Source organism: Callorhinus ursinus, unplaced genomic scaffold (assembly GCF_003265705.2).
Source record: "Callorhinus ursinus isolate GAN/ISIS: 27379988/994484 unplaced genomic scaffold, GSC_fseal_2.0 scaffold43, whole genome shotgun sequence".
Taxonomy (NCBI): Eukaryota; Metazoa; Chordata; class Mammalia; order Carnivora; family Otariidae; genus Callorhinus; species Callorhinus ursinus.
The window spans coordinates 10,835,454-10,859,536 of NW_027397105.1; the positions used below are offsets into that span (position 1 = coordinate 10,835,454).

General features: G+C 41.2%; 1 protein-coding gene across 1 annotated transcript in view; it reads right to left on the reverse strand.

Annotated features, from left to right (window-relative positions):
• Positions 1–1,051: 1,051 nt before the first annotated feature.
• The window catches only part of LOC112817053 (multidrug and toxin extrusion protein 2-like), a 61,834-nt gene continuing 38,802 nt past the window's right edge, over positions 1,052–24,083 (reverse strand). The window contains exons 12-17 of the mRNA XM_025863915.2: positions 23,772–23,847; positions 13,323–13,392; positions 12,082–12,214; positions 3,318–3,412; positions 2,276–2,330; positions 1,052–1,983 (exon numbers count right to left, since the gene is read on the reverse strand). Coding sequence (XP_025719700.2) covers positions 1,754–1,983; positions 2,276–2,330; positions 3,318–3,412; positions 12,082–12,214; positions 13,323–13,392; positions 23,772–23,847 — 659 coding nt within the window. The 3' untranslated portion in view covers positions 1,052–1,753. The remainder of the gene's footprint in view (positions 1,984–2,275; positions 2,331–3,317; positions 3,413–12,081; positions 12,215–13,322; positions 13,393–23,771; positions 23,848–24,083) is intronic.

Genomic DNA, 24,083 nt, shown 5'->3' on the forward strand with positions numbered 1-24,083 from the left:
AGGCAGTCGCTTAACCAACTGAGCCACCCAGGCACCCAAGTTCTAGAATTCTTGACTGAGAATTCTTGATGACCTCTAACCTCCTGACATGTCACACTGGAAACACAGTCTTCTATTTTGTTTTTAAATTCTTCCATAATATTTTTAGATTCTGAGAGTACTTAAAATTTTTTTTCTTACCATGTGGCAACGGATTCCTAAGATATGATGACAAAAGCAGAAGCAACAAAAGAAAAAATAGATGAACTGGGCTTCATCAAAATTAGAAACTTTCTGGGTGCCTGGGTGGCTCAGCCATGTAAAACTGTCTGCCTTCGGCTCAGGTCATGATCCCAGGGTCCTGGGATGGGAGCCCCACGGCTGGCTTCCCGCTCAGCGGGGAGTCTGCTTCTCCCTCTCCCTTTGCCCTTCCCCCTGCTTGTGCTCTCTTTCAAATAAATAAAACCTTTACAAAAAAAAAAAGAAATGGAAATTAACACCACATTGAGACACTTCATACCCACTCAGATGGTATAATAGTTAAAAAAAACCCCAGCAAATCACAAGTGTACTAGATGTACAAAATGCCACTGAATTATACACTTTAACTGATTAATTCTATGTTATGTGAATTTAAGCTCAAAAGTTTTCCTGCATGTTTTATTCGAGAGCGTCCTGTTATAGATCATGGTTGCAATATTTGGGGTTATCCTTTTCTTTTCCCTATGAAGTCTCAGTTTCTTTTCAGTTGCTTTCTTGTGTAACTGGTTTTCACAGCTGTCTGGTAATCCTAGGCTCCCTGTTCCCATTTCAGAGAAAAAGATGAAAAGCCAACGGGGACACTGGTCACGTGGTGGGCTTTGTGGAGGGAATCCCCAGTATTAGTACTTATTTTTAGTATTTTCTATATGGGTTGGTCAAACTCCCCATAAAGGCTTTAAAAATCTGCTGGGAGGGGGCAGCATTTGGGGAGCTGAGCGGCAGAAGAGAACACAGATTGGATTTTTTTTTTTTAAGATTCTATTGATTCATGAGAGACAGAGAGAGAGAGAGAGAGAGAGAGAGAGGCAGAGGGAGAAGCAGGCCCCTGCGGAGCAGAGAGCCCAATGCGGAACTCGATCCCAGGACCCTGGGATCATGACCTGAGCCGAAGGCAGACGCTTAACCATCTGAGCCACCCAGGCGCCCACAGATTGGATTTTTAATATGCAAGCTGCCACAAAAATGTGTTCAAAGGCCCCAAACTAAAAGTTAGCATTTCAATAGATTTTACAGCCTCAAATATTATTAGCACGCATTTTCAATTTTAAGGTGTTTATTTTACAGAACCTTATATGGCAATACCTGAGATAGGACTTCAACAGGCACTTAATACACACCTACTAATAAGAGTCTATACATTAACAGAGAAATACAAACAAAGCTGGATCAGCCATCAGTTTTAAAGGGCAGTGAACTTTCCTGCAAGAGGGAAAGATACTCAACAGAAGACTGCGGAACACTTCCAGCAGGGAAAAGGAAATTTACAGATTTACAAGCCATGATAGAGTTAACGTCTGGGAGAAACTTAGAAGTCTACCTCCTTTCTTGATCTCCATGAGGATAGTGCAGATTCTCGGGATAACTAACAAGACATCACTGATATCTTTTCCACTCACAGCGGGGAGCAAGACCGCTCTCCGTGTGACAAGGTCACCTCCCACACTTCACAGATCAGTAATAATGATCCTGTCTAGTTTGTGGGCTGGTGACAATCCTTCTATTTGAGCCACGATCATTGAAAAACCCTGATTAAAATGCCTGCTAAAAGAACAGCAGCGGCAACAGCTAGAGCTATTCCACGATAGAAAATCAACTGGCTCACTGTCAAAACATCCCCAATGGTGGACACGGCATACTGGTTGCTTTCTTCTAGTACCATTAGTTGGAGGGTCTGGCTGTCGGGTGTGATGGTATCAGGCAAAACCACTCCATCGGTTACTTCTTTCTCCAAGACAGGTTGATCTGATTGCAGAGAACAGTAGAGTATACACACTTATGCACAGGGTTCAACAGAGGGATATTATGGAAAGTTACATAAGAATACGTTGTAAACAATGACCAATTATTGACTGGTATATGTGAAATTACATTAAGAACATTTCACAGGAGAACCCAGAGTTGATCGCCCAATTATTAAGCAGAGGCAAGATTTATTATGCAAGAGAGCAGGAGCTCATAAACTAAGTAACTCTGGCTACATTAAGTTTTGGCCTCATGAGGCAGATCAAGGGCCCTAGACTGTGTTGTGTGTTACCTGCTGGTGATGGTGTGGTCTCTTTGATCCCCTTCAGCCCAGCTCGGACCTGTGCCTGAGAATAAGTGTTACAGAAGTAAATGAAGTGTAAGTCAAGTTAGGCGTGTATTCTCTTGTTAAAATTTCACCTGAGCTACTGATGAAACCACTCCTAAAGCACTCTAACATCTATAGCACAGTCGTCTCTGGCCAATGACCACAGAACGTAACACTGGAAAATCACTATTCTCCCCAGTGCTCAGCTCACAATAATAACGTAAAAAAACAAAAAACAAACAAACAAAAAAACTTGTGCCTATAGTTGCAGATTTAACATTATTTTTCTTATACTGTGCATTTCAGTGTTCCTAAGCACTGATATAAGGAATAAAGTCTAAAGACAAATGGTGTTATCATATAAAGAATGGTTTATGTATGGCCCAACTGAATGTCCTGTACAATTCACTCCCTCCATAGATCACACTAAGATAGGAAAGACATCATACAGCACAATTAGGAAAACCAAAGGTATGTGAGACCTGGAAGGGTGCGGGGGGCACAAAACTGAAGCAGGGACGCTTTGTGCACTGAACTCATCCCCCCTCCCCATCAGTAACATGTCCCCTATGCCAACCTCCCATCCATCTCATCTCGACAAATAAACAGCTCACAATTCACACAGAGAGATGCCCATACAGTCAGGACCCTGTTCCTCCACTCGTAGGTTATGGTTCTGCCCCCAAGCACTCCTCACTGATCATAGATACTTAGCAGACTGCTTTTTAGGAAAACATGGACCAAAAATGTTTCTAAAAAGAGGCCTAAAAACAGATAAATCAGTATAATTGTTAAGCCCTTGGGAGTAGACACTGAACTAACTGTACGAAGAAGAAAACGCGCTGAAACATGATGTCCTTCCGCCCCCTAACTCTCCTATTAGACGCTTTCCAGGAATCGAAGCGAGCCATGCTGCCAGTGGCATTCTTAGCATTTTGACCCTCGAAGATTCCTTCCAGCTACGGGGCCAAGAAAGAGCCACACTTCTAGAAGGACGCGCTGTTACCTGCTCCGCAACTCTCTTCCAGTTTGTCCTCCAGATGAGCACCAAATAGAAAAGGGCTTGAAAGAAAACACAGATGATCAATCCAGACCAGAGACCTAGGGATACAGGAATGAGAACCTTGGCTTAGATGTTTTCAAGTTATTTTCCCGTCATTGTTAACATTCTTCCAAAATTACTGTGTCTGCAGAGTTAAAATAACTGCCTTAGAAATTTACATAAGCATGGACCAGGATTAGACTCAAGCTTCCCACTGATCCATCAGTGGCAATCACTCTGCCAATAAGCAGTAAAAACACCACAGAACCGTTCACTGCTTATACGTTGATTAAACGAGTATGTCCTGGCTTTGTTTGTGGCAGGTCTTGTTTTAAGGGCTGGAAACACAGAACTGGACAGGCTGCCAAGATCAGGGCCCTCCTGGAGCTTACACGCTACTGGGGGAGACAGACAGCAAACATGCTAGCTGGAAGGGTGAGGAGGGCCACGGAAGACACCGAGCAGAGCGCCGTCACAGTGACCTACAGCCCCGAGTCCGCGAGGAGGGCAGGTGGCTCTCTCCCGTGGGGGACGGGGGGTAGCTGTGACAGGTACAGGACAGGCCCTGCAGGCAGAGGGAGGAGCAGGCCCAGGCCCAGGAGAAACCAACTGCGGTGTGGAAAAGTTTACTGAGAATATGAATGGATCCATTAAAAAAAAAAAAAGATATAAACAATGCCTATCCACTTATGAGAAGGAACTATTTAACCAACTGAGCCACCCAGGCGCCCGAGAAGGAACTATTTAAACTAAAACATCCATTATACGCCAAAGTGGATATAAAAATATCTACTCGTATATCAACAATTTCGCTACAAAGCAGGCTGCTTTGGTTAGAGATGGAATATGGCATAAATTGAGAATTAGTCCATTCATTCATTCATTACACATGCGGGGCCCCACACTGGCAAAGGCACACGGAGGCTGGTCCTCTGTGGACTCCTGGTAATGAAACAAAACCTGGAATTTAACCAAACCCCTGAGAATTCAACAAAACTTCTCTTTAGTTGAGAAGTAGGTGGACTGACATCCCTTTGAGGGAGTGATCCTATAGGAATCGTCCTGAGGAAAGACTCAGGGATGTTAGTAATTCGTACACCTAGGATGCACATCACAATCTTATTTATAAAGAGAAGCAGTTTATTTACTTATTTTTTTCATTTTTTAAAGATTTTATTTATTAGAGAGAGAGAGAGAGGGAACACAAGCAGGGGGAGCTGGAGAGGGAGAAGCAGGCTTCCCACCCAGCAGGGAGCCTCATGTGGCAGGAGAGCCTGCTTCTCCCTCTCTCTCTCTGCAGCTCCCTCTGCTGTTCCCCTGCTTGTGTTCTCTCTCTCTCTGTCAAACAAATAAACAAAATCTTAAAAAATAAATAAATAAAGAGAAGCAATTTAAATGTCCACTATCAGGGAAGCGCTAAAGAAATGATACAAGGAAATATTATAGAGGTACTAAAAACCATGTCTTTGACATGGGATAGGAGGAAATTACATATTCAGTGTAACCCTACATCTGTGAATGACAGAAAAAATACTGGAATAAAATACACTGAATGCCTCTGCTGTTATAGCTCAGCAGTATAATTAAAGGTAATTTAATTTTCCGTATATTTTAAGCATTTTCCAAAATTTCCATACTGTTAAAGTAAAATTTTAATAATTTTTTTTTAAGATTTTTTTTTTTTTTTTTATTTGACAGAGAGAGACACAGCGAGACAGGGAACACAAGCAGGGGGAGCGAGAGAGGGAGAAGCAGGCTTCCCGCCGAGCAGGGAGCCCGACGCGGGGCTCGATCCCAGGACCCTGGGATCATGACCTGAGCCGAAGGCAGACGCTTAACAACTGAGCCACCCAGGAGCCCCAAAATTTTAATAATTTAAAAGTACTTTTTAACAAATCTGAGCACCTACTAAGTACAACGGTAAAAAGCCCCTTAGTGAACAAGGAGAGGGAGATCTGCTTATTCTAAAGAAGCATTAGATTCTAATAAGAGAGAGGTTTTTGCATTTTGTTTTTTTAAGTAAAGCTGAATTGTAAAACGCTAGCAGCTTATTAAGAACAGGGGCTCTTGCTATTTAAGTAAACGGTACTTCCCCCGTGTTTAGGGCCAGTGTTTGGTAGCAGCACTGTGAGACAGTAATAAATATTCGGCAGTTGTGTGTCCCAAAGAGAGAATGATGAAGCCCAGCTTGACATTAATCAGCTACCGCAAAGGCCCCCCCACGGGCTGTACCAGTCATTAAAAAGAGAGATGACACTGAAGACAGTTATTCATTAAGCCACCAAGTAACATTTCCAAAAAAGTCAAGATAAGACACTAAGCACCTGTTTGTGAGGTGCTTAGTGTCTTGCAGGTGTGGGATCTTAAGACAGCTGCAAGATTAAAATGTCGTAGAGAACTGGGGCAGATTCAAAATTTTTACATGGAAAAAATGTACTGATTGGATACAGAACTAAAGAACCTATGTGAATACATACTACAGCATTTCGTCAGTCCTCTAATTAGGCTATTTTTTTCACTAAAAAGAAAAAAAAAGCACTGTTACTTAAGTCTATAGAAAATACAGATGTGGATATATATGCAGAACACATGTATAACAACTTATCCCCAAAACACATGATAGATTATTCTGCACAATTTTGTACATTTGTACATTTAGGATCTTGATGATGGATAAAGAAAAAGGTCTAAACAGACTGATTTTTCAGAGATAAAATTGAGAAAGCTGTAAAAAGGATAAACCCCTCCAAAACATGAGGTCACAACAGTTTCACAGAATTCCACCAAACCTTTTTAAAGCAAATCGTTCCTATACTATGTAAATTGTTCCAGGGCATACAGAAAGGAAAGAAATTTAGTTCCTTTTATGAAAGGAGTATAACATTAATTAATACCAAAACCTAAGAAAGATTATACAAAAAATAAAACTACAGACCCATCTTACTTACATCATTGCAAAAAAATCCTTAAATAAGATATTAATAGAATCTGGCAGCTCAATAAAAGAACAACACGTAATAACCAGGACTGTTCAATATGAGGAAACCAATTAATATCATTTATCATCATAATATATTTAAGGAGAAAAACCATAGGATCATTTCCACAGACACTAAAAAGTTATTTTTTTATTTATTTTTATTTATTTATTTTTTTAAAGATTTTATTTATTTATTTGACAGAGAGAGACAGCGAGAGCAGGAACACAAGCAGGGGGAGTGGGAGAGGGAGAAGCAGGTTTCCCGCTGAGCAGGGAGCCCGATGTGGGGCTCGATCCCAGGACCCTGGGATCATGACCTGAGCTGAAGGCAGACGCTTAACGACTGAGCCACCCAGGCACCCCCCTAAAAAGTTATTTTTTTAAACAAAAGTAAAAATAAAGTAGAAAACAAATACAAAAATAATGTTAAAATCCTATTGTAGAAGTTCTTGCCAGAACAATAAGGCAAGAAAAGAAATAAAAGGCATAAAAATTGGAAAGGAAGAAGTAAAATTATTCTTATTTACCTATGATATGTAATTCTTTTCGACAAAATATCCAACCATTCTGGTTGGAAATATTCAATAAAATAGACTGAATGGATACTTCTTTAACATGATTTAAAAAGCAAGTACACATATGCTTACTTATGTGTGTTTGCATGTGTGTGTGTTAGCCCCAAATCCTGCATGATATTTATTATAGAAACACTCGAAGCATTATCTAAAAAATCCTGAACAAGACAAGCATTTCCACAAATACTACAACAATTTATTATATTACTAGAGACATTAAGAAAAAGAAAGAAAGAAGTAAGTGGTATCAAATCTGGTAAAGACAATATAAAATTATTTGTAGATGATATGACTGTATACCCGGAAAAGCCATGACATTCAACGGAAAACTACTGCAGTTAAGAGGAATTCCAAAGTAACAAGATAGAAAATTCACATATAGTAACTAATAGACCTCCTACACATAAAAAACAACCACTTAGATTACATATTGGAAGGGGAAAACCTCATTTACAATGGCAACTAAAGGATAAAACGTCCCAGGCTAAAATTAACAAGAAATGTGTAAAAGCTTTTGAGGAAAAGGATTTTAAAAAATGCCTGAACAGAAGCTAACATTTCCAAAATGAACATAAACAACTGAGTGTCAGAGATGTACCCATTTCATGAAAACACAAACGGCCTCCAGGTCTGGGACTAACTGGCGGCTGGATTTCAGAGTTGGCTCTGTCATCTTTTGACATGAATGGATTTATTCCCTACAGACAGAAATCGCCAGGTACTATTTTGAGATTAAACCCAGGAGAGAGGGGCGCCTGGGTGGCTCAGTCGTTAAGATCGGCTCAGGTCATGATCCCAGGGTCCTACTGACAAGACAGAGAGAGAGAGAACACAAGTAGGGGAACAGCAGAGGGAGCTGCAGAGAGAGAGGAAGGAGAAGGAGAATCCCCTGCCACGTGGGGCTCCCTGCTGGGTGGGGAGCCTGCTTCTCCCTCTCCTGCTCCCCCTGCTTGTGTTCCCTCTCTCACTGTCTCTCTCTCTGTCAAATAAATAAATAAATAAATAAATAAATCTTTAAAAATAAATAAATAAACAAAAAGTAAACCCAGGAGAGAAGAATTTCCCTGAGAAAGAAAGATGTCTGAGAAACAGAAGCGGCCTCAAGTACCTCTTCATTTGCTTGCTCTGCAGGAAAACACATGCTGAGTGGTAATAGCTTCATGAGAGTAATAAATATCTGAGTTAGGCACGTAGTTTACCGGAGATAACAAACGCTAAGATAAATGCCCATACCCATTATACATTCTCAACTCTTCCTCTCTGAAGTAGGGATAAATCCCTCGCAGATATGAGAGATTACGGAGGCAGAGCTGGTAAGACTTGGCAGCATCACTGGGGCAGAGTTCTTGAGCCTGGAAGACTAGATCAGAAAGGGGGCCGGGAGTCAGAGATGTTGGTAGGACCACCGTGAACACGTGGGGCAGCTGCAATACACAGAGCAGGACCTCAGGCATGAAGTCAGGCCCAGAGATGGAGATCCAGCAGCCACAGGCACCAAAGACTGAGGTGAGGCCCTGAGGCTTCTGAGGAAGAGAATGCAGAACAAGAAAAGCAAAAGGATCATCTCCTGGGCCTTGGTGAAGGCCTACATTCAAAGAGCATAAAGTAGAAAAATTGCCAAAGAACGTAAGAGGAATAAATAGTAAGAGCAGGTACCATGAGCTCACAAAAGATCGGGATGTTGTTTATCTTTATATTCCCAGATTCTAACATACCGCAGGGCCCAAGATATACAGACAAAGCTTTGTTGAATGAATGAGGGGGATTATGAAACGCAAAGGGATGGATATAATGTGCACACAACAGTAATAAGTACGACTTTGGAGGCAAACTGTCTGGGTTCAAATCCTGTTTCATCACTTGCTATCTGTGGGAAAAATTACTTAACCTCTTCAGGTTTTAGCTTCTTCAGATTTAAGGTGAAACTAGTGGGAGATCACATCTTATGTGGGCATCATAAACTTAAATAATATAACATACATAAAATGTTACCATATTTCTGATAAAAGCTCTCTATAAATATTATCTTACATCATGTGAATTTCAGTTTTTACATTTTCTAAACTTAAAAATAAAAGTACTGTAGAAGAAGGGGCGCCTGGGTGGCTCAGTCAGTTAAGCGTCTGCCTTCGGCTCAGGTCATGATCCCAGGGTCCTGGGATTGAGCCCTGCGTCGGGCTCCCTGCTCCGCGGAAAGCCCGCTTCTCCCTCTCCCACTCCCCCTGCTTGTGTTCCCTCTCTTGCTGTCTCTCTCTGTCAAATGAATAAATAAAATCTTTTAAAAAAAAAGTACTGTAGAAGAATATAGAAAAATGTTAAAGCTCTATTGTAGAAGTTCTTGCCATAATAATAAGGCAAGAAAAAGAAATAAAAGGCATTAAAATTGGAAAGGAAGGCAAGAGAATAGTCTTTTTAATAAATGGTTTTGGGGAAACTGGACAGCTACATGAAAAAGAATGAAACTAGACCACTTTTTATACCATACACAAATATCAACTTAAAATGGAGTAAAGGCCTAAATGTGAGACCCCCCCAAACCATAAAACTCCCAAAAGAAAATATAAACAGTAATCTCTTAGACATATTTATGGACCTATCTCCTCAGGCAAGGAAAACAAAACCAAAAAACTGTTGGGACTATACCAAAATAAAATGTTTTCACACAGCAAAGGAAACCATCAAAAAACCAAAAAGGCAATCTACCGAATAGGAGAAGATATTTGCAAGTGATACCCAAAATATCTATAAAGAAGTTATATAACTCAACACCAAAAAGCAATCTGATTAAAAAATGGTCAGAGAACCTGAAGAGATATTTTCTCCAAAGACATAGAGATGGCCAACATACAAATGAAAATATCACTAATCAATGGCTAGTACAAAAGAGACAAGAAATAGAAAGTGTTGTCAAGGATATGAAGAAAAGAGAACCTCGGGGCACCTGGGTGGCTCAGTCAGTTAAGCATCTGCTTTTGGCTCAGGTTGCGATCCCAGGGTCCAGGATAGAGCCCCACATTGGGCTTTCTGCTTAGGGAGGTATCTGCTTCTCCCTCTCCCTCTGCCCCTTCCCCTACTCTCTCTCTCTCGCTCTGTCTCAAATAAATAAATAAAAATCTTAAAAAAAATAAAGTTAAAGGGAACCTCATACACTGTTGGTGGGAATGTGAATTTGTGCAGCCACTTAGGGAAACAGAATGAAGGTTCCTCGAAGAAATAAAAGTAAAACTACCATATGATCCAATAACCCTGCTTCTGGGTATTTACCCAAAGAAAATGAAAACACTATTTCAAAAAGATATATATATCCCTATATTACAGCATTGTTTATAATAACCAAGATATGGAAGCAACCCAGTGTCCATCAATAGATGAATGGATAAAGAAAATGTGGTGTATGGAATATTATTTGGGCATTAAAAACAATGAAATCTTGCCATCTGCAATGGTGTGGGTAGAGCTAGAGAGTATAAGGCAAAACAAGATACGTCAGCCAGAGAAAGACAAATACCATATGATCTCACTCATATGTGGAACTTAAGAAACAAAGAAAGACAAACTAAGAAACAGACTCTTAACTATAGAGAACAAACTGAGGCGGGGAAGTTGGGGGGAAAGAGGGAAATAGGTGATGGGGATTAAAGAATACACTTATCTTGATAAAAAATAAAATATTTAATTTAAAAAATTAGAAATGAAGTAAAATGATTTCTATTTACATATGACATGATCCTATATATAGAAAATCTTTTAAAAAATCCACACATAAAAAGTACTACGGCTAGGGGCGCCTGGGTGGCTCAGTCATTAAGCATCTGCCTTCGGCTTGGGTCACGATCTCAGGGTCCTGAGATCGAGCCCCGCATCGGGCTCCCTGCTCAGCGGGAAGCCTGCTTCTCCCTCTCCCACTCCCCCTGCTTGTGTTCCTGCTCTCACTGTCTCTCTCTGTCAAATAAATAAATAAAATCTTTAAAAAAAATACTACAGCTAATAAATTCGTAAACTTAGATTAACACACAAAAATCAGTTGTGTTTTAATATACCATGAAGGAACAATCTGAAAAGGAAATTAAGAAAATAATTCTATACACAATTGTATCCAAGAGAAAAAAATATCTAGGAATAAATTTAACCAAGGGGGGGCGCCTGGGTGGCTCAGTCGTTAAGCGTCTGCCTTCGGCTCAAGTCACGGTCCCAGGGTCCTGGGATCGAGCCCTGCATCGGGCTCCCTGCTCGGCGGGAAGCCTGCTTCTCCCTCTCCCACTCCCCCTGCTTGTGTTCCCGCTCTTGCTGTGTTTCTGTCTGTCAAATAAATAAAATAAATACACTTAACCAAGGATGTGAAAAAACACTGACAATTACAAAACATTGGCTGTAAGAAATTAAAGACCCCAATACATGGAAAGACATCCTTTGTTCATGGACTGGAAGACTTATTATTGTTAAGATTCCAATATTCTCTCCAAAGCAGTTTACAGATTCACTGCAGATAAAAATTCTAATGGTTTTTGTTTTCTTTTTTGCAAAAATGGAAATGTGACCCTCAAATTCATATGGAATCCCAAGGATCCTCAAATAGCCAAAACAAAATTTAAAAAGAACAAAGCTGGAAGGCTTACGCTTCCTGATCTCAGAAATCAAAACGGAGTGGTCCAGCTATGAGCCAGACATAGAGACTAACAGAGCAGAAGGAAGAGTCCAGAAATAAACTCATATATCTATAGCCAACTAATTTTCAACAAGTATGCCAAGATCATTCAGTGGGCAAAGAATAGTTTTTCAATAAGTGGTGTTCACTTCACCTAGGTAAATCATCATGTTGCAGGTCTGAGGCTAATGCATGACTACTTTAGGGCAAGCCAGTTCTGGCAACTCTGTCCTCCAACCCATGATAGGTGCTCACAGGACCAAGTTCTTCTCTCTTGCAGTACTGAACCCAAATGGAATTACTGAGTAATTAATTAATCCTGGCCTCATCCTGAGGGCACAGATCATGTTTATTTTCTTCAAGACCACATTTCCAGTGTTGTTGTACAGAGGAGGCAGGGAGGAACTGTTTCAGGAGAAAATAATGCCACAGGGGTTACTTTTCAGTCAACTGCTTTGTATCTCAAGCAGTTTATCTTAGTAAGACAGATGAGATTTGAAGTTGATCACAGAAGAATCAAAAACATACCTATTATCCCAAGTTTAGCAGCAAACATCAGAGATATTCCAATGGGAAAACCAAAAACATAATAACCAATGGCATTCAAGATAGCACCAATCTTTTGTTTTCCTGTACCTCGAAGGACTCCCCCGCAGGTGCCCTAAAGAGAGGAATACCAAAACCAACACTGCAATCATTTACCTGTCATCACATCAAGTTTGGATTACTACATTAATACATCACAAGTCTGGATACGGTCAGTTTTCAAAACGAGAACCACACATTATGTAAGAGATAAAGAAAAATGTTTTGCTTCTAAGGTTACATTAACAACTTTCATCAGAAAGCCCTCAGGTAACATCATTTAAATCTCTATTTAAACATATTTTGTCGGGAGCCTGGGTGGCTCAGTGGGTTAAGCGTCCTACTCTGATTTGGGCTCAGGTCATGATCTCAGGGTTGTGGGATCGAGCCCTACATCAGGCTCCACACTCAGCGCAGAGTCTGCTTAAGTTTCTCTCTCCTTCTCCCTCTGCCCCTCCCTACCAAAATAAATAAATCCTTAAAAAATATTTTGTAAAAGCACATGTTAAAAAATGTAGAGCTTCACTGATGGAAATCTCAGCAGAAACCAGTCTGATATCATGGCTGAAAAATATTAATGCGATCATGGGCTTCAAAAATGCCCAGAACCAGAGTGGCAACGATCGTCTTGTTTTCTTCCACATTATTCTTAACACAGCCAGTGTTCAACTGGGTACCCCATCTTCAGGGCGACGTTAACAAACAGAAGAAATTCCTTGGGGGAAAAGCAAGATGGCAAATGTACCTAGAAATCATCTCATGAGGGCTAAGTGCTGAAACTGGGAACAAGCCTCAAGGCATCATTCCAGGGTACAGAAGAAGGGTCTTCAAATACCTACAAATCTAGAGAAAATCAGCCTAGGGAAAGACTTTTTAGTGGTCAGAGTTAACTCAAAGGTGGCCTCGCCTGCCTTGGACGATACAGCAGAGATCATTTGATCACTTGGTTAGGATGTCACACGGGGCATTCAGGCCCCAGATAAAGAAGTGGAGGTTGGACGGCTCTGGTTTCTTCCACCTTGAGATGCTATACTCTACCGTGACCCATCTTTTCCACAAATGGCTAAGAATGCCTGAAGCAAGAGCTCTCTCTTCTCAAAGATGAAATCACAGACGTTTAATTCAAAAGTTAGAAACACAAATTTTGCCATGTATATTAGATCAAAATCACTGCAAATACTCACCGCAAGTGCATCGAGTAGATGAAAGGGAGCAAAAATAGGCATCACTTGGCTCACAAGGTAAATGATATCTCTGTTGGAGGAAAAGAAAGTAGTCAGTGACTCAAAAATCACATATCAATGGAGTACTAATTAACTACGGATCTGACAAACCTAAGAAATTGATCAGGTAATTCGGTGAAAACACTACTTTTCTATTTGACAAAACGAGTACACAATAAAGCCTCACTAATTTAAGTTCTGTTAGTTAGAATTTGGGGTAAAAAGGACACGGTCTAGGCTGCCGCTATGGAGGATAACTGTTGAAGTTTTGTTTATGAGTATAAAACTGTGCAGGTTGGAAAAAAAGGTTTCAGCCTGTGTATGGTAATCTTCCTCTGCAAATGGGAGTCTTCCTCAAAACTGGAGGTGAAAGTCAGTGTTCATACAGGAAACATTCATGGATCCTCTGAACTCTGATTATGGTGGGAGATCTGCCTGGGGAGGGACTACAGCGGAGGTCCTGGGATTTTGGAGAGAGACACAGCAGAGCTGGAAGTGACTAAGGTCCTGCATGACGGAGCCAATGTGGTTGCAATACATGAGACAGGCTATCATATGCTCCCTGAAGGAATTCGTCCTGCTTCCCTACCATTCACCCTAAATGGGAAGACTGCTGGGAGACAGGGACCACCACTACAGCCTGGGGTCAGCCCTCTCACCAGGAGTCACCTCTTTGGCATAGACATAGGACTGTAAAGTGACCTACTCTGTACACTATTCTCTACTAATCAAAACGACAATGTGGTCTTTCATTCAAACGGACATTAACCCAGTGTTCACCAGCCACTGAAGAAAATCCACAGCACAAAAAAAAAGGAAAGACCAAAATGAGGGTGCAGAATAGTTGACACAAAGAGCTGACATTTCTCTAAGCAAACACAGAACGCAAGGAAAAAGAAGCAGATGGAAAAAAAATGAAATGAAAAAGATGAACACTAAAATAAAATGTTCTATTTAAGGACCAGATAAGGAAACAGACTTGGCAAAACCCTAAATTTCAATTTGAAAGATAAAGCTGAGGAAATATGCCAAAACACAGAGACAGAAAATGAGAGAAAAGAGACAATTTGGATTAATCCTTAAGTTCTACCATTTATATGTTACCCAGAACTAAAGAAAAATCCAGTGCCTCACACTGAAAGTCTATAAAATGCCACACTGAATAAAAGAAAAAGATTCACCTATACCTAAGCACATCCAAGGACAAAAGGAGTATCTGAAAGAATTCCAGAAAAAAAATTTTTCCTTCAAAAGGGTAAGAGTCAGATTAGTATGAAAAGTCTATATCTGGTGGACTAGGAAGCTCCAAGAACCAATCCTTTTACCAAAACAGTCCTTGAACTGGCAGGAAATGTCAAAATCAACCATTTTCAGAACTCTGGAGTCTAGCTGAAAACTTGCAGCAAGAACACTTGATGAAGAAGAGGCTAATTAAGCATCCATGAATTTCGGTGTTTTGCATAGTAGCTACCATTTCCCATCCCCTGGTTCCCATGACAGGCAGCTATAGGGATGGCTGCCTGCATTCCTGATGTGGCTTGTTGGTGGCATGTTGGACAATAAGGATCGTTTCCTCAAAAAATCAGAATTGCGTGTTTTGCTCTCCTTGGCAGTTCACTAAGGGATTGGCATAGAGGCTGCCCACTGTCTCAACCCCTTTGGGCTGAAGTGCCTTCCATGTAGTGCCTGTCAAATTATTTAGAGACAGAACTTCTAAAAGATATTTCTTTTGGGGGCACCTGGGTGGCTCAGTCGGTTAAGTGCCAGCCTTTGGCTCAGGTCATGATCCCAGGGTCCTGGGATCGAGCCCCACATCGGGCTCTCTGCTGGGGGCAAAGCCTGCTTCTCCCTCTCCCTCTGCCTGTTGCTTGTGTTCCCTCTCTCACTGTCTCTGTCAGATAAATAAATAAAATCTTTAAAAAAAATAAAATAAAATAAAAAATATCTCTTTTCTTATTGGATCTAGACATTTAAGGAAATCTGTCAGACCACTGGCTGACTGAGGAGATAAGAGACACCATACATGACAGGGAAAACACTCTTCGTAAAAAGTACTTTGGAAAAACACTAAACAAATGGACAAATGCAGAACAGCAATGAGAACAAGTAAGAACAGCAATTCCCAAGGAAAGAGAACCTGATCTCCAGAGTTATCTCATTACAATATTCAAAATGTAATTCCAACAAAAAAACCCACAAGCATTCAAAGAAAGAGGAAAGTATGGCCCATGCACAGGTAAAAGATATATTGTCAGAAACTGACAAATATTGTCAGAATCAATTTTTTTGGAACTCTGGAAATTAACCAAACGCTTGCAGTGACCTGGGGAGTGTTTCTTCAAGAAAAGTTGATGCAGGGGGAGTAGCAAGATGGCGGAGGAGTAGGAGACCTGGGTTTCGTCTGGTCTCAGGAATTCAGCTGAATAGGGATCAAACCATTCTGAACACCTACGAACTCAACAGCAGATTGAAGAAAAGAATAGCAACAACTCTCTGAACAGAGAAGCGACCACTTTCTGGAAGGTAGGACGTGCGGAGAAGTGAATCCGAGGCGATATTCGGGAGGATAGACGGCGGGGGAGGGGCCTCCGTCGGCCGCTTCTGGCAAGTGCTAGAGCCGCGGAGCACAAAATCGGAACTTTTAGAAGTCGGATCCGCTGAGGGACGTCGCTCCAGTGGCTAAGCGGGGGGTGGAACCCTCGCGGGACAGTGTGTTCTCAGGACCCTCGGGGTCACAGAAAGACCGGGGGTGCCTGAGTGCGCCAGAGCTCCCAGGTATCGGAGCGGGGAAGCCGGCTGCAGAGACGGAGCCGAGGCGCGGGCTCTCAGCTCGGGGTGGCCATAAACTGTGATCCGCGGCCCAATCGGGCCACTGCTCCTCCAGCAGGGACCCAACAAGCGGCAGAGCCGGGGAGACTCCCCTTCCTCCCCTGGGAGGAGCGGCGCGGGAGCGCACCGCAGGGATCTGCTGGGTTTGGAGACTCCACACGGGGTCGGGTGCCAGAGATAGAAACGCTCGGTCACAGGCCGGGTGAGCACGGAGTGCGGCTGGAGACCGGGGACACGGGAGTGACTGCTTTTCTCTTGGGGGCACACTGAGGAGCGAGGCCCCGAGTTCTCAGCTCCTCCGGGCGGAGATTGGGAGGCCACCATTTCTGCCCTGGTCCTCCAAAGCTGCACCGAGAGCTTGCAGGGAACAAAAGCTCCTGAGAGCAAACCCGAGCAGCTTGCTTAGCCCGGACCGACAAGGGGGGGCAATTCCGCCTCCGGCAAAGACATTTGGGAACCACAGCAACAGGCCTCACCCCCAGAAGATCAGCACGAACAGCCCGCCAAGACCAAGTTTACCGATCAAGGAGAACGGGAGAACTCCAGCGCTAGGGGAGTACTGCACATAGAATTCATGGCTTTTTTACCATGATTCTTTAGTCTTTCAAAGTTAATTTTTTTAACTTTTTTAAAAATTTTTTTCTCTTCCCAACATCAATCCCTTTTTTAAAAAAACATCTTTTTCATTTTTAGAGGCATAGTCTATCCCTTCATAGTAGTTACCCTTATTTTTGACATATATATGTAAGTTGATCTCTCTTTAAAATTTTGAGATACAGTTTCTTCTAACAGATCAAAATATACCCTAAATCTCTAGTGTATGGCTTTGTTCTAGTCTCCTGCCTGATCACATTCTCTCCCCTTTTTTTTCTTTTTTTTTTTAAATCCCCTTCTTTCTTTTTTCAAACTTCTTATCAATTCCTTTTATAAAATTTTTTATACTTTTCATCTTTACAGTCATATTCTATCCCTTCAACGTATCAACCCTTAATTTGTACATATATAAGTCTTTCTTTCTTTAAAATTTTGGGAGGCCCTTTCTTCTAACAGACCAAAATACACCCAAAATCTAGTGTGTGGCACTGATCACCAGCCTGATCATATTTGATCATACTCTGTTTTTGTTTTGTTCTGTTTTTATCTTTTTTTTTTTCTCTTTCTTTTTCTTTCTATTCCCCTGGTTTCAGGTCTTTTCTGATTTATCTAGAGTATATTTTCTGGCGACATTGTTACCCTGTTAGCATTTTGTTCTCTCATTCATCTGTTCTCCTCTGGACAAAATGACAAGACGGAAAAAATCACCTCAGCAAAAAGAACAAGAGGTAGTACCATCTGCCAGGGACCTACTCAATACGCACATTAGTACGATGTCGGACCTAGAGTTCAGAATCATGATTTTGAAGATACTAGCTGGGCTTGAAAAAAGCATGGAAGTTATTAGAGAAACCCTTTCTGGAGAAATAAAAGAACCAAAATCTAACCAAGTCGAAATCAAAAAGGCTATTAATGAGGTGAAATCAAAAATGGGGGCACTAACTGCTAGGATAAATGAGGCAGAAGAGAGAATCAGCGATATAGAAGATGAAATGATGGAAAATAAAGAAGCTGAGAAAAAGAGAGAGAAACAACTACTGAATCACGAGGGCAGAATTTGAGAGATAAGCAATACCATAAGACGAAACAACATTAGGATAATTGGGATCCCAGAAGAAGAAGAAAGAGAGAGAGGGGCAGAAGGTATATTGGAGCAAATAATAGCAGAGAACTTCCCTAATGTGGGGAAGGAAACAGGCATCAAAATCAGGAGGCACAGAGAACCCCTCTCAGAATCAATAAAAATAGGTCAACACCCCGATATCTAAAGTAAAACTTACAAGTCTCAGAGACAAAGAGAAAATCCTAAAAGCAGCTCGGGAGAAGAGATATGTAACCTATAAGGGTAGAAACATTAGATTGGCAACAGACCTATCCACAGAGACCTGGCAGGCCAGAAAGGACTGGCATGGTATCTTCAGAGCACTAAATGAGAAAAATATGCAGCCAAGAATACTATATCCAGCTAGGCTGTCATTGAAAATAGAAGGAGAGATAAAAAGCTTCCAGGACAAACAAAAACTAAAGGAATTTTACAAACACGAAACCAGCCCTACAAGAAATATTGAAAGGGGTCCTCTAAACAAAGAGAGAGCCTAAAAGCAGCATAGATCAGAAAGGAACGCAGACAATATACAGTAACAGTCACCTTACAGGCAATACAATAGCACTCAATTCATATCTTTCAGTAGTTACCCTGAATGTAAATGGGCTAAATGCCCCAATCAAAAGACACAGGGTATCAGATGGGATTAAAAAATAAGACCCATTGATATGCTGTCTGCAAGAGACTCATTTTAGACCCAAAGACACCCCCAGATTGAAAGTGAGGGGGTGGAAAACCATTTACCATGCTAATGGACACCAAAAGAAAGCTGGGGTGGCAATCCTTATATCAGACAAATTAGATTCTAAACCAAAGACTGTAATAAGAGATGAGGAAGGACACTATATCCTACTTAAAGGATCTATCCAACAAGAAGATCTAACAATTGTAAATATCTATGCCCCTAACGTGGGAGCAGCCAATTATATAAGGCAATTAATAACAAAAGCAAAGAAACACATTGACAACAATACAGTAATAGTGGGGGACTTTAACACCCCCCTCACTGAAATGGACAGATCATCTAAGCAAAAGATCAACAAGGAAATAAAGACTTTAAATGACACACTGGACCAAATGGACTTCACAGACATATTCAGAACATTCCATCCTGAAGCAACAGAATACACATTCTTCTCTACTGCCCATGAAACATTCTCCAGAACAGATCACATCCTAGGTCACAAATCAGGTATCAACCGGTACCCGAAGACTGGGATCATTCCCTGCATATTTTTGGACCACAATATTTTGAAACTGGAACTCAAATCACAAGAGGAAAGTTGGAAAGAACTCAAATACACGGAGGCTAAAGAGCATCCTACTAAAGAATGAATGGGTCAACCGGGAAATTAAAGAAGAATTAAAAAAAATTCATGGAAACCAATGAAAATGAAAACACAACTGTTCAAAATCTTTGGGATGCAGCAAAGGCAGTCCTAAGAGTAAAGTATATAGCAATACAAGCCTTTCTCAAGAAACAAGAAAGGTCTCAAATACACAACCTAACCCTACACCTAAAGGAGCTAGAGAAAAAACAGCAAATACAGCCTAAACCCAGCAGGAGAAGAGAAATAATAAAGATCAGAGCAGAAATCAATGAACTAGAAACCAAAAGAACAGTAGAACAGATCAACGAAACTAGGAGCTGGTTCTTTGAAAGAATTAACAAGATTGATAAACCCCTGGCCAGACTTATCAAAAAGAGAAAGGACCCAAATAAATAAAATTGTGAATGAAAGGAGAGACCACAACCAACACCAAAGAAATACAAACAATTATAAGAACATATTATGAGCAACTCTATGCCAGCAAACTAGATAACTTGGAAGAAATGGATGCATTCCTAGAGATGTATCAACTCCCAAAACTGAACCAGGAAGAAAGAGAAAACCTGAACAGACCTATAACCACAAAGGAAATTGAAGCAGTCATCAAAAATCTCCCAACAAACCAAAGCGCAGGGCCAGATGGCTTCTCAGGGGAATTCTACCAAACATTTAAAGAAGAGTTAATACCTATTCTCCTGAAACTGTTCCAAAAAATAGAAATGGAAGGAAAACTTCCAAACTCGTTTTATGAGGCCACCATTACCTTGATCCCCAAACCAGACAAAGACCCCATCAAAAAAGAGAATTACAGACCAATATCCTTGATGAACATGGATGTAAAAATTCTCACCAAAATACTAGCCAATAGGATCCAACAGTACATTAAAAGGATTATTCACCACGGCCAAGTGGGATTTATCCCTGGGCTGCAAGGTTGGTTCAACATCCGCAAATCAATCAACGTGATACAATACATTAACAAAATAAAGAACAAGAGTCATATGATCCTCTCAATAGATGCAGAAAAAGCATTTGACAAAGTACAGCATCCTTTCTTGATCAAAACGCTTCAGAGTATAGGGATAGAGGGTACATACCTCAGTATCATAAAAGCCACCTATAAAAAACCTACAGTGAATATCATTCTCAATGGGGAAAAACTGAGAGCTTTCCGCCTAAGGTCAGGAACGCGGCAGGGATGTCCACTATCACCACTGCTATTCAACATAGTATTAGAAGTCCTAGCCACAGCAATCAGACAACAAAAAGTAATAAAAGGCATCCAAATCGGCAAAGAAGTCGTCAAACTCTCACTCTTTGCAGATGATATCATACTTTATGTGGAAAACCCAAAAGACTCCACCCCAAAACTGGTAGAACTCATACAGGAATTCAGTAAAGTGGCAGAATATAAAATCAATGCACAGAAATCAGTGGCATTCCTATACACCAACAAGACAGAAGAAAGAGAAATTAAGGAGTCGATCCCATTTACAATTGCACCCAAAACCATAAGATACCTAGGAATAAATCTAACCAAAGAGGCAAAGGATCTGTACTCAGAAAACTATAAAATACTCATGAAAGAAACTGAGGAAGACACAAAGAAATGGAAAAATGTTCCATGCTCATGGATTGGAAGAACAAATATTGTGACGTTGTCAATGCTACCTACAGCAATCTACACATTCAATGCAATCCCCATCAAAATACCATCCACTTTTTTCAAAGAAATGGAACAAATAATCCTAAAATTTGTATGGAACCAGAAGAGACCCCGAATAGCCAGAGGAATCTTGAAAAAGAAAAGCAAAGCTGGCGGCATCACAATTCCGGACTTCCAGCTCTATTACAAAGCTGTCATCATCAAGACTGTATGGTACTGGCACAAAAACAGACACATAGATCAATGGAACAGAACAGAGAGCCCAGAAATGGACCCTCAACTCTGTGGTCAACTCATCTTTGACGAAGCAGGAAAGAATGTCCAATGGAAAAAAAACAGTCTCTTCAACAAATAGTGTTGGGAAAATTGGACAGCCACATGCAGAAGAATGAAACTGGACCATTTCCTTACACCACACACAAAAATAGACTCGAAATGGTTGAAAGACCTAAACGTGAGACAGGAGTCCATCCAAATCCTAAAGGAGAACACAGGTAGCAACCTTTTCGACCTTAGCCGCAGCAACTTCTTCCTAGAAACATCGCCAAAGGCACGGGAAGCCAGGGCAAAAATGAACTATTGGGATTTCATCAAGATAAAAAGCTTTTGCACAGCAAAAGAAACAGTCCACAAAACCAAAAGACAACCGACAGAATGGGAGAAAATATTTGCAAACGACATATCAGATAAAGGGCTAGTATCCAAAATCTATAAAGAACTTATCAAACTCAACACCCAAAGAACAAAGAATCCAACCAAGAAATGGGCAGAAGACATGAACAGACATTTTTCCAGAGAAGACATCCAAATGGCCAACAGACACATGAAAAAGTGCTCAACATCGCTCGGCATCAGGGAAATCCAAATCAAAACCTCAATGAGATACCACCTCACACCAGTCAGAATGGCTAAAATTAACAAGTCGGGAAACGACAGATGTTGGCGGAGATGTGGAGAAAGGGGAACCCTTCTACACTGTTGGTGGGAATGCAAGCTGGTGCAACCCCTCTGGAAAACAGTATGGAGGTTCCTCAAACAGTTGAAAATAGAGCTACCATATGATCCAGCAATTGCACTACTAGGTATTTACCACAAAGATACAAATGTAGGGATCCGAAGGGATACGTGCACCCCGATGTTTATAGCAGCAATGTCCACAATAGCCAAACTGTGGAAAGAGCCAAGATGTCCATCGACAGATGAATGGATAAAGAAGAGGTGGTATATATATACAATGGAATATTATGCAGCCATCAAAAGGAATGAGATCTTGCCATTTGCAACGACGTGGATGGAACTGGAGGGTGTTACGCTGAGTGAAATAAGTCAATCAGAAAAAGACATGTATCATATGACCTCACTGATATGAGGAATTCTTAATCTGAGGAAACAAACTGAGGGTTGCTGGAGTGGTGGGGGGTGGGAGGGAGGGGGTGGCTGGGTGATAGACATTGGGGAGGGTATGTGCTATGGTGAGCACTGTGAATTGTACAAGACTGATGAATCACAGATCTGTACCTCTGAAACAAATAATGCAATCTATGTTAAGAAAAAAAAAAGAAGAGCAGGAGAGGAAGAATGAAGGGGGGTAAATCGGAGGGGGTGACAAACCATGAGAGATGATGGACTCTGAAAAACAAACTGAGGGTTCTAGAGGGGAGGGGGTGGGGGGATGGGTTAGCCTGGTGATGGGTATTAAAGAGGGCACGTTCGGCATGGAGCACTGGGTGTTATGCACAAACAATGAATCATGGAACACTGCATCACAAACTAATGATCTAATGTATGGTGATTAACATAACAATAAAAAATTTAAAGAAAAGAAAAATTGATGCATCTTGGTGATAATGACGAGCTTTGTGGTGTTTTAACTGTCCTTAGTACCATCCCCTGCTCCCAGCTCAGCTGTAACCTTGAAAAATAACAGCCCATATCTCCAAGACTGGAGGAGGAAGAATGAGTTGAACTTTTTCAAAGCTTCATGCCCAAAGAGCAGTTATTATTTTGCAGATAGACCACCTGTCTGTTTGTTCCTTAGACTCCACTTGAAAGGCTGTCTTTATTTCATCTGACTCAAACTTGCCCAGTGCTAGCCCTGATCTCTGAGAGATGTTTGTCAAAAGTATTATTAAGTAATAAAACCGAATTTCGGGGCGCCTGGGTGGCTCAGATGGTTAGGTGTCTGCCTTCAGCTCGGGTCATGATCCCAGGGTCCTGGGATCGAGCCCCGCATCAGGCTCCCTGCTTGGCAGGGGAACCTGCTTCTCCCTCTCCCACTGCTGTTGCCCCTGCTTGTGCTCTCTCGCTCTATCAAATAAATAAAATCTTAAAAATAAATAAATAATTTCTTCAGAGGAGTAATCTGAGGCAACCAGTGAAAATTACTGAAGCTTTTTCATAAAGAGGATCTGGTTTATACAAAAGACACTTCGTTATATCAAGATAATTGTGCAAACACATAATTACAGAAAACATGGTAAAATTCAACCTAAGATTGAGTTAGTGATCTATACAAATTCTGCCCTTTTGATTCAGGCGTGCAGGGAGTCCATATGCTGTGCACTGGGAGGTGCCTTTCTGGGGATGAAGATATTCCATGTGCTTTTTCTGTGTCTCTGAGCAAAACCAGCATTGAGCACAAGAGAAACCCCACTCAGGTTTGATAAATAAAGAAACTGGGTATTGGAGGAGGAGGGATGGTTACCATGGGCTTCCTTCACCCAAATTCCTTCAAATTTAGTACTGTGGTTCTCATTCCTGGCTGCACTACGGATTTTCCTGCGAAGGAAAATAGTACTCACCTCTTAGAACCAGAAAAGTACACTGGAAAAAAAAAAAAAGCAAGCATGAAACAGAAAACATTTCTCAAAAAGAGGAGTACATACCTGTCACTGGTAAATATGTAGGCAACCACATCTTTCAAAGCTGCAATTAAAACGCCCACTATGAGCGCACAAACACCTGGAAAATACAGAAGAAGCAACCGGAAATGAAAATCCTCCCAAGTGTAATAAATCCTAGTGCTGGATCCTCAGGAGATAGTTGTGTCAATGAGTTAAGAAATGTGATAATTGGGCGCCTGGGTGGCTCAGTTGGTTAAGCGACTGCCTTCAGCTCAGGTCATGATCCTGGAGTCCCGGGATCGAGTCCCATATCAGGCTCCCTGCTCAGCGGGGAGTCTGCTTCTCCCTCTGACC